We start from the raw sequence: 17054 nt of genomic DNA on the forward strand, positions 1-17054 counted from the left end.
GTGGTTTTTGAGTGCAGATGTGCTTTTGCATTTCAATTAAACTAGACATTTCAAGTATGCCATCATTTTATTGCTTCGTCCCTGTAATATTTTTGCAGAAAGATAAGATTAGGTTTTGTCTGTAATTAAAAAGATTTTCAAATAAACAACAAACCAAACTAACATGCGTAAAATAAATCCTTGCAGATAGGAATTTAATTATATAATTTAAATAATAATTTTCCCGAAAGCACATTCAATGTTTAATCTGTAATAAGCACTATTAGTATTCTATTTCAAACCAACCTAGCTAATTGTTATACTAATCACTTAATATTTAAGTTAATAACACAAAAGTAAGTTACTAAAAAGGGAATATGGAAATTTTTTGCTCTCTTTTTCAATTACATGTTGAAAAGCTGTAATTATAAAGAGATACTGTGGCGTGCAGTCGATTTAAACATTAATATGCTTCGTTTTTTAATGGCCTGCGGCACGAGCAACAGCAAACAATTGACAATATCTGCTAGTGATTGGAAAAGGTCTGCCGGTGTTATTTGGCAATCTAAACGATTTCGTGCCAATCCGAGCTGCGCGACTATTTGCAAACTCCACGGACGTATTTACAATCCTGGCCAACGCACGTGAGTGTCTGGCTGTTTGGAGGAGGATGGAGATGAGGATGAGGATGTGAATGTTGATGTGGATGTGTGGAGCCCTGTGATTTGGTAATTGCAGCATCAACAATGATGTCATAGCCCATGCAAGTTTAATACGTGGCCATCGGTGTTTTTGAGTGTGTTTGCGGGCATCCAGTGGCCATAATGTGCCAGCGGGACAATTAACGACAACCGGCCGGAGAGTCGGGCTATGTAAATATGGACAACAGTCAATTAAATTCGAACTCGGGGGTGTTAAAGCGCTGAATGCTGAACGCAACGCAACGGCCCGAAGCCAGTTGGCTCACTCCTTAAACCCGGCGGATAAACACGTCTACATATGCCCGCCAATTTGATTACGTTTTTTCAATTTTTTTCGCATCCGAGCAAAATTTGTAATTCAAATTAAAAGCGCAAATAGTTTTTTCCCAGCAATCAGGGGAGGAAGCTGGGAAGGTTATAAAAAGTAGAATGCACTTCGAACAAACGAGTTGAGCTTTAAGAATTGAACACAAATGTTTACTTTTTTTCTAGTTGTATTAATATGTTAAATAGGTATTGCCTATGTTAAAAAATATTGATAAAACAAAAAATTTATTTAATTAAAAAATGAAAGAAAAAGGAAATATTTCTTTTCAATTCTTCAAAATTATTTTTGTTTTTCTTTATTTTACCAGAAAAATAAAGGCACTTAAGCATGACATAATGTGCACAATTATACAATGAAAATATATATGTAAGATAAATCGCTTATGAATTTTTTTTTTCCTGAAAGGACTTTATTTTATATAAATCTATTAAAAAAAAGGGTAAAATAAAATTGTTTTTAATCGTTTTCTTTTGTTGCATATTTGTAAACAGTTTGTATTAAAGTTTTCATCCTGTTGACCAAACACGGTACACAGTTTTTGTGTGTATGCGTGTGTTCCAAAAAGTAAAAATTATTTCCCGCTTCGGGTCGATTTCCCAGCGTTCAGGCTGATTTTGCTGCGAGTGTGGAGATGGAGAATCCCCCTTTTTGGGAACTGGGAACTGGGAGCTGGGAGCCGGACTGGGGACAGGAGGAGTGTGGCAGGCAACAAAAGGCATACCAAATTACTGGCGAAGCGTCTGTCTCGGGCGGGTCCTGTGCCCAGGAAGAGGCCGGGCCGAGTCCTTGCAAAAGGCAAATGAAACGCAGTCAGTGGAAATGACGGCGCTCGGCGCGAGAGAGAAATGAAGGCAACTAAAAAATGGCAAAACAAAAATGGGAATAGAAAATGCCGCCACATCTGAATGCTGTGGAGCAACAATGTTGCATTCCACTTGGGCACTTTGTTAGGAACTTTGTATACTATACGTATACTCTTTATATATATAGTATGTAGAAATATGTGTATGCAGCAACAGTCATATTGTGTGTGTGTGTGTGGCTGTGAGTTTAAGCCACGAGGGGCATCGGGGGGTTAAGGATGCCGAGCGGGCTCTGGGACAAAAGGGCGAAAAGTAAAAGCCACGCAGGCATTTGGCACGGAAAATATTTTAAAATTCCAGCAACGAAAGTGCAGACAAAACTCTTAAATGACGAGCAGCACGTGCCCAAATAAAATGATGCGCATAGTTTGGGGCACAAGGGAAGTCGGGGGTTTTAGCCAGTTTCCCCCTTTGGATTTTTCGGGTCTATGTGCTCCCTTTTCCACTTCCCGGTTCCTTCAACTCAATTTCGCAAACACACACACATTCGAACCCCGCTGATCCTGGCTGGCGGGTTATCCTGGTAGGCTTTCTGCTGACTTTTCAATGTGTCAAATCGTGCAGCATTAGATTGGACTTGCCAAAGCCAAGACGCTGGCACTCTGCGATGCAGATGGGTGACAAGTGCATATGCCAGCGAATCGAAAATGGCTTATTTATCCTGCTATATTGATAAACATCACTGCCACATGGCCATATGGCATTGGCCGTGGCAACAGGAAGAGCCGAAAATGGGGCGCCTCCAGGATGGAAATCGAATTGGTAATAGAACGAGTCTGGCTTTCCATTTGCCGCATTTTATATTGAATGTGATAGTTTAAAATCCATTTCTATTAATATTCACATTTTGGTCCTTCAACATTGATTGCAAGTGACTTTTATTGCTACGTTTGGTTTTTGTGTTTACTGAATCATTTTAACACGTAAATGTATATTTGCTCGATATTAGATTACACTAATTAAAACAAATTGCCGATTAAAATTAAAAACCTAATCAGTTATAGGTTCATGGATAAATGCAAAATGAAAAACATTTGAGACATAAAATCTCTTTTACTTTCTGAATATCCGCAGATACATGGCATACTGGAAAGAATTAACAAATGACTAATTCGTGCATAGAGTTTTCCTGCAAAATGTTGAACGTAATTTATTTACCCGGAGTTGCTCAACCATTTAATTCCTTGGGCTGTCGGTTAATTCAAACACCGAGCCATAAAGCGTCATCTCAAATTGACAGTCATGCAAATGAACAGATGCGTGGGTTTTTATAGCCAAAGATTATCGCCGGAGAAGCGTAAATGAAAGCTCATTATGCTGCTCGATATCATAATAAACGGCGGCTAATTAAAGTTCTGGCAATAATTTGCACATTTATACACTCGAGAGGCGTTTTTTCGCATTCGATTTAATTTAAGGAATTTGCATAAAATAAACATTGGAATTTACGAGAAATCACGCAATATTTATGCAATCTAAAATGGTCCGAACAAAAGCTAGGGCCAAAAGAAAAATACAATAAATGCAAAAAATTAAAATAACAAAAACTCGTTTGCATTGGTCGTGCGGATGTCTAGCAATAATCAATCAAACGTGAAATAAATGAAAATACTCCAAATAAATCGAACAACGAGTCATTTGTCAGGGCTTCTTTATTTCTCTTGTGCTGGTTGCTAGCATTATTTATTTATTTTTGTTCTCCTGGCTTGCTGCTCTTTAATACGACTTCCTGAGCTCTTAAATTTTAGCATAACAAACAAAATACTTGCCGACCATTTCCGCTGCCGCTTGTTTCAGTGACATTTAAGCGGCGCAAAAAGGGGAAACTGGTAGCGCAAAATAAAACAAAAAAAGTGAACACAAACTGCAAAGTGCAGTAAAAAATTTGTTGAAATATGCGACGAAACGCGGAGTATCCGCGCCATGTCCCGAAATGCCAAAAAAGCGGAGCCAAACTGCTCGCCGTTTTATTTGCACTTCAATTTTGCCCTCGACGACGACCGGCGGCGCACTTTATGGCGATTGCAATCCCAGCTGCACTCGCCTAACTGCACTGCAGTGCAGTCCTGAAGTCCTCAAGTCCCGAAGTCCTGGAGTCCAAGGAGTCCTGGCTCCCGATTCCCCACTCCCTGCCACTCGCTAGACAAGTGCTACTTACGGCTATTTTATGTTCGAAAATGTCCTTTGGAGCTTATCAGCGTTTAACATCGGACAGAAGTCAGCCCGAAAATAATGGGCGCAAAAAGCAAGCTGCAGGTGAAATGCACGCCGAGCGGAGCGGCATGGAGCAGAATAAAATCATGTGACACTTTGTGGTTAATAACGCCCGACTATGCATGCAGATATATGTATCTTTATACATATAGCAGGTAGTGGGTTCCATTGTCTCGTTGGGGAGCGAGCCCCGAAAAAGCAGGACAGCGCACACAACCAATTGGCGGGGGTGGCGGTGATTTAAATGCAAATTTATCGCCATGCAGCAGTAAAAAGGGAGCCAAAAAAAAAATCATAAACGACCCCACAAAATATAAATAAATGGACACACACGCAAAACATAAAAAAAGAAAGTGAAGAAAGCGGGGGGATGTTATAATAATATTTACAAAATGTCTGTTTGCGCGACTTCTGACGAGAGAACATTTTAATTTTTCGCATTTGCATTTACATTTTGATTAAACGATTTGCATATTGCCGTGCTACCAGCGCCCATTTAGTGCCAAACTGGTTAATTTATTGGTAGCAATTCGGGGATTAATCGGATCGCATTGCTACTTTAATTTCCCCTCCTGCTGTTTCCTGTACAAGTTGAACAGGAAGCGGCTGCGTTGCAAGGCGCGGTTGTGGATGCAGTACTGCCGCCAAACCAGACTCGTGGCCACCCAGGCGTAGTAGACCACCAGGGTGAGCATCATGGCCAGCACCCCGGCGCAGCTGTAGACCAGCGAGATCCTGCCCCAGGAGAGCTCCATCTGGTAGATCCTTTCCCTCGCCTGGTACAGCAGGAAGCAGTATCCCAGCGAGAAGAGCGACGCGTAGAAGTAGATCGAGTGGTAGAAGGCCAGAAGCCGCTGCAGCAGCCAGCTCCTGTAGTCCAGGCTCATTGTTTCCGAGATGCCGCCACTCAAAACATGCAAAACTTGATTTTATACGAAGGTCTGGAAGTCGAACGCAAGGTCAACTGGGACAGAAAGGTTGTAGATCATTCAAAAACATTTATTTAAGAGGGGATAATATATGCTTTGGTAAGTTTATTGTTCATTAATGCAAGCTTTACTTTGAGATCTGTATTGTGAAAATTAATTAAACATCAAAATATATACTGATAACTTGAACAAGCATATTAGTTCACAGAACAAATATTAATTAAAATGAAAGCAGTACCAAAAAATACCAAATAAATGTAAATCATATAGAACTTTTTATTTGAATTTGTACACCATTACTGAGTTTTTTATGTGCTAGTTTGGCAGTTAAATGTCAAGTTTAACCAGTCTGAAAAAAACGTATATTCCACACATAAAAAAGCTCTATAAAGCCGGAAATTTTTTCATTTTATGTGTAAATCCCAAATTTATTATACATTTGCTCATGCTCAACGTGGCTTCACCTCCGCCGTTCGATGCTCCGCTTTTCCTTTGGTTTTCGCTTTTCCTGAACTTGATGGCCTAACCAAATGTGAAATTTCGCACAAGGACCGCACTCTCTGCTCATCGTTAGTCATTCCCATGCTCCTCGTTCTGCGGAGCAGAATTGTTGTTTAAGTTTGCCATTTTTCAACAACTCATCAATCTGTTCGATCTCCTGTGCTGCCATAGTTTGCCATCCAGGCTCGGTTCCAGCTCCTCCTCCTGCCAGCCAGCTCGTCCTTCGTCCTTCGTCCTGCCGCCGTTAACGTTTCTAACTTATGCGAGGCACGCACTCGCACCGCAAATGCAGCAGCATCAGTCTTCGTCTGCAGCACACCGATTTTCCTCACTGAACTGGGAAAAAATAAAGTAAACTTCAGTTTCTTATTTCCATTTTTCCTATACCCAATTTCATAGAAATTATTATTGAATTTATGAAGTCCAAAAAAATGAAATAAAGATTATCCAAATATTTGTAAGTTAATCAACATTTTTTGGTTTTATTTAAATTGATTTTGCATGCTGCTTTTTAAGATTATTAAATAGTTCAAAGGATAAGCTTTCCCCAATTATGAAGTTTACTATTTATGTTTTCTGAGGGAAAAAATATTTGTTACTTAAATATATTTTTACGATCATACATGTTCTGTTGCAATAGTTTTCTCAGTGAGCTTCCATGAGCAAATATGGCTGACTGATTTCAGGCGAAAGCAGCTAGTTGATGGGCCTCGAAGTGGCAGGAAAAGCCAAACCGCCTGTCGCCAATGACGCTAAACTTTTTTATTATGTATTTGGCGCTTTTATTATTCATCTATCATCGCTGTTATAGTTTAATAGAAAGTTTAAAAGTCATCATCGTGGCATCGGCATTGCCAATGACTTGCCAAACACTCAGTGCGCCATATGCTCGCCTCCACTGCGAACTCCACTCCGAACTCCAGTTTCCGGCTCTTTCTCCGGCTCCTACTCACTCTATCTCCGGTTGTTTTTCGGGCTTTTTCCCCACATGATGCCAGCCAAAAGGCATTCAAGCGGTCCTGGCCTTCAGCCAGCGCAGACGGCAGATAAACAATTAAATTTATGCAGCGAACGTTTCATTAGCATTCGAGCATTCGAGGCATCCTCGCGGAGGAGCAATCCTTGTTTAGTTTGGACCGGGCCGTTAGTGTTAATTAACTTGGCGCGAATTCAAGTGGCCAAAACAAACGAAATGGGCATCCCGACTGCACTTTGAACTTCCTTGCTTTGGCAACAACGCTTGATCGATAAAGAATCCACAAAAAAGGAGAGAAATCTTTTCTTATAAAGACAAAGCTTTAGATTTTAGATTTCTTGGTGTCGCAAATTCAATAAAACTATTTGCAACTGGCCATGAGACGTTAATAGGGCCATCGGCTACGCATGCAAAAAACCCACACAACCACAAAGTGTTTCTAATAAATTTTGCAACAGCAACTACAACACTACAAGTGTTTAAATTTATCGCAGCTGCGATTCACTCCCCTCGTGATCCCCGTGCTTCCTTTCACTGCCAGTTTTCCCGGACTGAATAAACAATATTTTATAGAAGCCGGGAGCTCGGGGTTCGCTCGTCCAACTCGCTTAACCATTGCACTGCCCGTTGGCGCTAACTAAACGATGCTGAACATCGATTTCAGCACTTCGGGGAGTAGAAGACTCGGAACTACCCTACAGTTTTCAGAGATAATATTCTGTTTCAGAGTCATTTATAATTTGCTTTTGCTGGGTTTATAGTACAATACAATAACTAACGAGCGCTCTAACTTTTGGTTAACTGTGTGAATCAACCGAATAATTAAAGTAAAACTTCTCGGTTAAATAGGAAAATATTTATATATACAATTACAATCATAATTGCATGACTTTTTCTTGCATTTTGTATATTTCCCCTTTATATATACATATGTATATATCCATATATGGATAACTTACAAGCGGTGTATGTTTTAAATTTTTTATGTAACCTTCTTTAAAAACTCTAATATGATTAACACCCAAAGAGAATAGAGATGATTTTATTATATTATTTTACTTCTTTTTGCTAAAAGTTTATCTATTTATTTAGGAAACAAAGCTTATATTTGTACAACATATTATTATGTTTTTGCATTATTTGATTAGGCACTGACCAGCTTGTGAAACGTACTGCGTTAAAACCTTGTATGCCTTGCATTCCACGATGGAATCACGGGGTGTAAAAACCACGAAGAGCAATTATGATATCGGGCATGATTTTGTGGGCAATTGGCTTTAATGGCTACCAGGGCAGTCGAAGCCAAGTGCTGTCGCCAACAGCAACAGCCAGCCAGCATCGAGCCTTGTGTGTATTCCATATTCCGTATTCCGTATTCCGGCCATTCATTCCGCTCCTTCACAAACACCAACCGCTGGCCTCCATGTACGTGTGAAATTTATTTAAATGCTGCCAAAAGGCAACAGCAACCAGCAGGATCTCGTCCTCAGACCGAGACCAAAGGATCTCGAACTGGAACTGATGAGGTTGCCGGAGTTGGACTCGCAGTCGAGGGAGACACTCGGAGGTCCTCCGTTTTGGGGCTAAAGTGTCGTCCTTGCTGTGTGTTATTAGCGGCGGCCTGGGTCCTTGCCAGCAAGTCGGCCCGAGACTCCGATGCCTATCAGGAACAGGAGATATACGGAGAGAAATTAAACCAAAAAACCAGGAGAGCCCATAAATATTAACGTCTTTCGTGGGCGCATAACTTCTGCCTGTGGCATACTTAAATTATATTTTTAGCTGTAAAAAACAACATATTTACCTATCTTAATTGGTTTTAATAAGAGAGTATACTGAATAATTATAAGCAGGATAAACGAAATGACTTATGACTTAATTTATGGCCTTTGACCCACATATGCATAAATGTTTAAAAATGTATATACATATCTTTAAATTAATCTCTAGTTAGACAATTTTATGAATTCAATGTGCCAAAGGAAGAATTATATATTTCTCTTTGCATTTTGTTATCCTAATATAAACAATTTTGTAAGTACTTCTAAATATTTATTTCAATTAACCCAGAATTTGTTAAAAAAACTATTTATTTTGATAACTTATTGTTTAGTATATAAACGATACAGTATTATTACCTAAGTGCTAATGCCAAAGGTTCTTTCCAACTTATTATATTCGTTTAATAAATAAATTAGTATCATTTAATTAATTTAAATATAAACAAAATTTTGTTGAAAAACTGTTAATAAAAAACTCCGAAAAACAACTCATTTGAATTTTCCTCTGTGTATACTCCAAGGGAACAAATGTGGCCAGCATCCCTTCCATTTCCCATGTCCTGGCGCTATTTCTGATTTTTGCCTTTTTTTGTTGGCGGGCTGCAATTTATTTTTATATTGCCTTACATGATAATCGTTTGCATTAAAAATCGGCCGGCGTTGTCTGGCCGTCTGGCAGTTGCCTTTGCCAAAATGTCGTTGCTTGTATTTATTTATTATTCAAAGTGTTATCGGTGACAGAGCTGCGGTGGTGGTGTGGGCGGAAAAGGATATGGAGAAGGGGGTGGAGTGGGGGTCGGATCAGGATCCGGATCCGGAGGCATGGCAGCCGAAAACCCAAAGGATTAGTTATGATAAATGTGTTTTATAAGCGTGACACACATGCCGAGGAAGGGGAGTACCGAGCGAACAGAAAAGGCAAACAACCAAAGCGGTTCGTGTCCCATTTTAATGCACAGATAATGAGTTCCTTTGTTGGCAATATGTCAAATCGCTAGGCCAATATTTCAGGCCCGAAAGGATTGGGACTGGGATTGGGATCTGGTTTGCTATTTGCCGCATGGCATTTAGCATTTAGCATTCAGTATTTTGGCGTTTTGTGTATGCGCGTCGAGTCGTGTTAATTGCGAGCTGGCCCGTGGCAACTACTGGGCGAGATTAGTTGGGCAAGATTATATAAATCAGTGGCATCAATTCCGATCGGTTACGCAAGACAAGCCGCAAACGGCAGGCTGATAAATGCGATTGCGGCGAAACTTGAGAGGAGAAATCAATTAAAAACGCTTCAATTGCTTTCCCAGCCATTTTCTCTCCTCGTTGCGGCTGCCGCTCCTTCGATTGCCACAAGGATGATGATTGGTCCGCCGAGGACAGGCATATCGCAATAATCGATGCACATGCCACATTAACGTTGTGATTTGCGGTCGAGATTCTCCAAATTAAAGCTACACTTTTACGGGCCGTAATTTATGGTAGGAATAGATATTCCAAAGTATTTATAGTAGTGGATGACATACAAGATAAAAGCAATCTTAAATATATAATAGGGAATTTCAACACTTTAATAAGATGCCAAGCGTTGCGTATTTACTATCTTTAAACCACTTAAATAAAATGTTAGAAATGATAAAATAAATACAGGTAAGAGCATAAAAGTACTTCCCTTACCAGCAACTATTGTTGATTCAATTATGGGTCGATCTGCTTTTAGTTTCCATTCACAACTGCTCGAATGGGAAAAATGCAATTATGTAAGTCAGCAAGCATAATCGATTAATGCTTGGCATTGATGAAGCTGCTCCTGTTCCTCTTTAGTCCTGCGCCTCCTTCTTTTTTCGTCCTTGCTCCTTCATTATATTCCCACTCCCTTCCTTTTCCACCGCCTTTTTTTGTGGGAATCGGTTGCTGCGCATGAGTAAATGGGATTGCGATTGCGTTTATCAAGACGTACATGGGTGCTTATAAACTCGATTAAATTACGGGCCACGCCCACTCGGATAACCTCTCAGGGGGCTGCTCCTCTCTCTCGGTAATTCCAATTTAATCGCGTGCTCCGAACGCGTGACTGCGATGTGCCGGGGCTAATAAATATTTCACTTATTTCGCGATTTTCACGCCTACTATTTGCTCTCCGCGCCACCTGTGAGTGAATTGTTACAAAACGTTTTCCCCATTTTTCCTGCCTGCACTCGCACATTGTCAGCGCTTTGTGCTCTAAATGTGTGGAAAGGTGGGCGTGGCAGGAGTCCGGAATCAGCACTCTACGGTCCGCAGTTCGTATTCCGTACTCCCGGACTACCAAACTCCCGAACTCCCGAAGTGCCAAAGTGCCGGAGTGGCAAGTGGCAAGTGCCAAGTGCTGCCGGCGGCGTCTCTCGCAATGAGTTGACACTTTGCATGTCAGTGTAATTTTGAAATATTAATCATATGGCATGTGCAGCTTTGGTGACGATGACTATGCCTGCCGCCGAATGGCAATGTTTGCTCGGCATGGCACGGCATGGCTTGGCATTGCCTGGCCTGAACTATGGGGAATCGAGCTGAAAAAGGAGCCCGATCCGCAGCATGATGATGAGGCCGAAACTATTGTTGCTGCTGCATATTACGTTGCGGCACACACAAGCTCCAAACCCGGCCAGAACCATAACAAAGGAGCACTGCCTGCATAATCAAATAGAAAACGCTCGCCTAGTGTTCAACGAGCCAATTGCACTGAGAGAAAAAGAAAAGTGCAACTCTTAACACTCTTTGCTGAATATAAAAGTTATTATTATTATTTTTTCAATATATTTCAGACTCAATCATAATCTATTCAATTATAGAATTGCAATTAAAATAAAATCATAATTTGGTTGCGAATCATTAACATTTCTTGCAGCTCATGTTATTAGATATTTTTCGTATTTTTTCCCTGTAATTTTTTATATTGCCTTCTTACTCAATTTTCGGTCAGTGCATTGCCCTGCCTTGCCGAGGTGGCATGAAGCAATTAGTGTTGCATTTTATGGCCTTTAATGTGGTAATGGTTTCGGGTAATTAACAATTATGTCTAACTACAAATGCGACACGTTGCCGATTGCGTGAGTTGGCTGCCTGGTTTCGGTTTCGTCCCTTTCGCCTCCCCTTACTTTAGTCCCTGCAGTCCGCAATCTAGATCTCCTGCCACTTCCTTCTTGAGGTTATTACAAATTTTGCATATTTCAAGTGGCTACCAAACCTAGCTTTTGCCTCTGCTTCTGCTTCGGCTTCTGCCAAGCTCCAAAGCGAAGCTTCATTTCCATTTTCCAGCTGCAAAGGAGCAGCTGAACAAAGCAAATTAGCCATGGCTGTGAGAAGTAACTAAGTGGTTTGCTTATTGTTAGTTCGTTTGGCATATTAAAATTTCAGAAATTGCCGAGCAGCATACTTTTAATGGCCAGGAGGAGCGCCATCCGAGAGATCCCTCCAGATTAATTACCCATGCAAAATTCTGCTCTGCCGGCCGGTAGTGAATTGGATCGGGGGCGTAACTCCGTATCCTGGTTTTGGTCCTGGTCCTGGTGCAAATATCGCAAATGGCAAGCCGGGCGACCTAATGAGCCAAACTGCAGGGAGCATTATAATGCACATTGTGTGTGGGCTCCTTACTTTATGAGTTCCAAATGATTTACTGTTCCATTTGTGCTCGGTTTTGCGACTTAAAGTTCGATTCGGAAACGCACTCTGGTCGAAAAGAAAATCTTGGTACAATTTTCATATGGCAAAGGATATGGAATCATGTACTTATTTCGTGGCCATAAAAAAAAAACCATGACAAATTGCTATTTTCTAACTTATTTAAAATTTCGCAGAAAAAAAAAACCTTTTCTTGTAATAATAACCAATAATCTAATGAAAACACTTTTTGATTTTTCTTTTATAATTATTATTAAATTATATTTATTTCAAGCAGTTTAAATTGTCCAATGAACCCCCCCTTTAAAATTTACTTTAAGCATTATAACTTAAATTATTTTACCCAAAACATATAATTGATCTACACACTAAATTTATAATTAAAACTATCCTTCTAAATATTTTACTTAGTTTACTAAGTAACGGAAATAAAATATGTTTTTAACTGGTAATGACAATAAAGTGAGAGTAAAACCTATGCTTTCATAAAATTGTAGTCATGCCGAACTTAAGGGGTTATATACCTTTTTTTTTTCCAAAAAAACGAAAATTTTTTTTTAGCTGAATCCTAAAGTATATCCCCTAGAGAACATTTTCCCAAATTTTTGAAGAGATCCGAATAATAGTTCGATAAGAAAACAGCCTTTTGAGGCGCGGTTCGTCACTCTTTGTAACGCAACGTAAAACTTTGAATGCGATTATCTCAAAGTCGTTTTTTTCCAAAAGTGCCTTTGCTGTGACCGCGATTGCACAAGAACTATTTGATCGATCTTCTTCAATTTTTTTTTAAATATTCGTAATGATTGTGCCGAGTTCGTCATTGAATCAGTTTTTATGCGGCAATTTCGATTTTGCAGATAAGAAATTTTTAATAAAATTTTTAGAGCTCGAAAATTCAATTTTTTTAAAAAATTGTTACTGTATGCAGAAAAAAACAAAAATTCTTGAAGTAATTCAATGACGAACTAGAAATAATACTAAACTAATAAAAATTTTTTGGTTTATTGATTTTAGTTGACCCGCTGGACTTCCATCGTGGTCACCGCAAGCCGCTATAACAAAAAAAGGGTTATGAGAGAATTGCCATAACTTCGAAAGTTATTTATATTTTTTTAAGAACAAACGTTTGTTGTGTCTATAAAAACATGTACTATCAATAAATAATAACCTCAGTATCATAAAATAATTGCTACACACCTGAAAAAAAAATCCAAAGTTCCCTCATTTTTTTCGCTCAAAAAGGTATATAACCCCTTAAAATTCTGTGTTATTATGCAGGAAAGCACAAATGTCAGAAAATACCACCAGTAGATTTATTTAAGCCACTGTTAGCCGCATCAAGCGAGTTAATGTCCTATACCCGAAAATTCCGATTTAAGCGGCACAGAGCGCTCTTTTGGCCATAATTAAAAAGCCCCGACCTAATGGGGCCCAAACCACTGCCACGAGCAGACTGCCCCAGCCCGCAATGATGTGGGTGGTGGTTTTCGCCCGGGACACTGCAAAAGTCTATTAACGTACATGAAACTGTTAATTTCGCTGATGCAATTTCGGCTCAATTTATTGTGCACCCACAAAACACAATAAAAAAAAGTGAATGGGGCGAGCAAACGAGGAAAACGAGCCGAAATTGAAAAGCCAAAGTACATAACAACAAGCTGGCGGCCGACGCATGGCCCCCAAATGCCAATCCCAGGCGCGAAAATCAATATAAATATGCTCGGCACATGGCCGTGGAGCCACCGCGTCCCCTTTGGCCCCCAAAGCCCCTCCTTATCCCTTACCCCTCTTCCCCTACCCCCACTCCATTGCCCCTTCCCCTCTGGAGAGTGTCTCTTCTGCTCTCGGAACATGACAATTTATGTGCATTTTGTATGCAGGCGGCTAAATAGACAAGGCTAGGCGACGGCCATGCTCGTGTTTGCAGCTGCACTTGAAATAAAATTAAACATTTATTGTTATATATTTTATGTTTTAAAATTTTGTTTACCTAAATGCTAGAAAAAAATATATTAATTATGGCAAATTCTCTACAGCAAACATGAAAACAGTATACATATATTTAAATATAATTTTATTGATATTTTTCTTGCATTATAACATTGAAGAGTATTAAAATCTTAAGTTCGTTTGATTTATATTGCCGCTATACTTTTAAAAATTGTAATACCAACAAATGTAATTCACACAGAATGGGTTCTTCTTTTTAAGTTGAATTATAAATTAATTAAAGATTACTTTATCCCTTTAAACGACAATATAATGTTGTTTTTTTAATAATAAAATAAATAAATTAAATTCTAATATAAAATAAATCTAACTTTTCCAGAAATGTATAAAAATGTATGATCCCTTTTTAAAATAATTTTTTTTTTTAATTTTTTGGTAAATAAATAACCTTAACAATTTTAAGAGCTTGAAAAAAGTTTATATTCGTAAAAAGATGTGTAACGTTGACAAAATTACAGTTAACAATAGAAACTTTTAACAGAACCCTGTTTTTCCCCACCTGTAAACTAATTTCAGAGGTGTTTTTGATAAAAAATACGACCCCGTATTTTTGTTCAGTATATGCGTGCGGCAACTGAACGGAGGCAGCATAATACAATGGCAGAGCCAAGGACGCCGAGGAGCGAGCGAAAATGCAGACAAAAGCAGCGAAAGGCCGCTCACACGTAACGATATAACTTGAAAATGTTGTTAGCTACGAAAATGTGTTGTTGGACTTTTTGGCCGGGGGTAGGCCTAATTTGACTGCTGCCCCCATCCCCCTCCCCGGAAAAGCGCCTTTTCCCTTTTTTCCCGCCCGGCGGAAGTGCACGCACCATTGCTTCGGTATCTGTATCTGTATCTGAGCATGTATTCGTATCTGTATCTGTATGCAGTGCATCTGTGTGCGTGCAATTGCAAATTTATGCACTGCGCTGTAAACAAGGCAAACATTTCCGCCGTCGAGTGTGCGAGTGCGAAATTCGAATGCGTCGCACAATTGTGAATTATTTACAGCACACTTTGGCCGAATGGCGGTGACTTTGACTCGATTCAACCCGAATCGAATCGAATCGAATCGAATGGAATCGTTTCGTGGGACTCGATTCGATGCCATGTGGGTCTGGTCAGCGACAAACCTAATTACAGTAGCAGGCGTCCATCCATTTTGGGGGTCGGAGAGGAGGGGGCCAAAGGACGCAGGACCTGCAACCTGGAACCTGGAACCTGGAGCCTTTGTGGACTCGTTTGGCCGCGCAAATTACTGTCCATTCAGTTAGCTTTTAGAGTCCTTTGCCGCCGAATTCAACAGCCGGGCCACATAACTTTCCTTCTCCCAGCGACAACTGACTTTTCAACTCCAGCTGCTGAAAGTGCCCCTCCTCCTTCTCCTCCCCCTTTTCCTCTCCCCTTTCCTCCTCCCTTTCTCCGTGACACTGTCAAGTGGACGGAATGAAGGGAGGACCCTCCGGAAAAAGGGGGCAAAAACTGCCTGCTGCAAAATATTGTGCAATGCGCTGCCAAATAACAAAACAAAATAAAGTTGACAGAAAATAGTGCTGCCGGCGTGCGAAATAAAAACAGGATATATTAGCCAAAAGAGTAAAAAAAAAGAAAAAAAAATGCCAAAATATAAATATTTAAAAATGTTTTACCTAACTTTATAAAATTTAATAATGGAGATTGGTATTTAATATCTAACAAGAGAGAGAATTTTCCCTAAAAAATTGTAATATTTGTTAAGCAATCAAAATAATACTTCTTTTATTTTCATGTCGTAGCCAATATATATTTATTTAAATATAGACTTAACTCGACTTTGAAGAAACAGATATAATATTGTCGCTTTGAAAAGGGCCTAAAAGAGATTAGTATATCGGCCACGCATTAAAACCTGGTCTTATACACCCCAACGCTCCCTTTTTTGGCGGAGATGAGTATATCGAGTGTAAACAGCAACAACGAAAAACCTTTAACGGCAAATGTCGAATGTTGGGCGTTGGGTGTTGGGTGTTGGTAGTTTGTAGGCGGCAGTGGCTGGTTTGGGCCTGCTTTTCGCCGGGCCCAAATGCGTTTGTCTGTCTCTGTGTCTGCGCCTGTTTTATTTTACTTTTGCATATTTTTTGGCGTGTTTCAACTATACTGCGGCGCTGTCTCTACATTTTTCAAGTTGTCTGCGTTTGACGTGCACGGATGGGCGCTCCACTGCGTCGGCGGTGGCAAAATGAGGTGGCAAAAGGGGGTGGCAAAGGGGGTTGGCAGAGGAGGTGGTAAGGGGGGTGGCAGAGGAGTGGCAGAGCGGCAAGGACGGCGGCGGTTGGCGTAGTTACAGTTTTGCCCATCGACTGGTTTTCCCCGCGCCCTTGGTGCGGTTGTGGTTCGTTGCTTGGTTATCGCCAGCGCCACTACTCACACAACCAAAGACCACTGCTTGCACCACCACCAGTGCAGCGGCAACTGCGGATGCACTCAGAAAAAAATGTCTAATCAGCATTCTTTTTAAAAATATGTCTGTTAGGGCATCTACGCTTTCAAAATGTATTTATTTTTATCAAATTACTTAATTCTCGATTTCATACCTTGGATCAAATATTTAACAAAACTGAACTGTTTTACAATTTTTAAATTAAATTGCTAAATTAATTAAATATTGAACGAATAAACAATATGTATATGGTATTCTATTGTAATTCAATAAATATAAATTTCAGACTTGATACATTTTCGTTTTTAATTCAGTTTAAATTAATTTATTATTGCAGGTTTCTTCATTGGAAAAATTAATTATAATTGTTAATTTTAAACATGTGTGTTTTTATTCAGCACTTATTGAATTGCAAAGAACTAAATTGTAGTTAATAAGAAAACCCTACTTTTTTCGAGTGTATTCCAGCCGTGGCAGCAACTGCGACTTGGGTTCTGTTGGTGAGCCTGTTTTTTAGTGCCTTCCGTAACCATTAAATTTTACGTTTTTATTAGCGCGCGCACACACACACACACACATTTTCACATGCATAAGAGGGAAAGGCCAAGCGCTGCCAGATATGCTGCCCCTCCCACTATCTACTATCCACTACCCACTACCCCACCCACTACCCACCGCCCACCGACCACTGCCACCCACTCCGCCAACAATTTT

At 39.9% G+C, this 17054-nt stretch overlaps 1 protein-coding gene across 1 annotated transcript; it reads right to left on the reverse strand.

The window, feature by feature from the left end:
- Positions 1-4480: 4480 nt before the first annotated feature.
- Positions 4481-5043, reverse strand: LOC108099787. Its single transcript, XM_017203416.2, has one exon. It carries the CDS (start codon positions 4970-4972, stop codon positions 4640-4642), a length of 333 nt encoding a protein of 110 aa, XP_017058905.1. The 5' UTR covers positions 4973-5043; the 3' UTR covers positions 4481-4639.
- Between the last annotated feature and the right edge of the window lie 12011 nt (positions 5044-17054).

Source organism: Drosophila ficusphila, unplaced genomic scaffold (assembly GCF_018152265.1).
Source record: "Drosophila ficusphila isolate 14025-0441.05 unplaced genomic scaffold, ASM1815226v1 contig_106, whole genome shotgun sequence".
Classification (NCBI taxonomy): domain Eukaryota; kingdom Metazoa; phylum Arthropoda; class Insecta; order Diptera; family Drosophilidae; genus Drosophila; species Drosophila ficusphila.

Bases quoted from the DNA above. Each gene is read 5' to 3' on its own strand.
- LOC108099787 (XM_017203416.2), bottom strand. From the start codon at position 4,972: ATGAGCCTGGACTACAGGAGCTGGCTGCTGCAGCGGCTTCTGGCCTTC.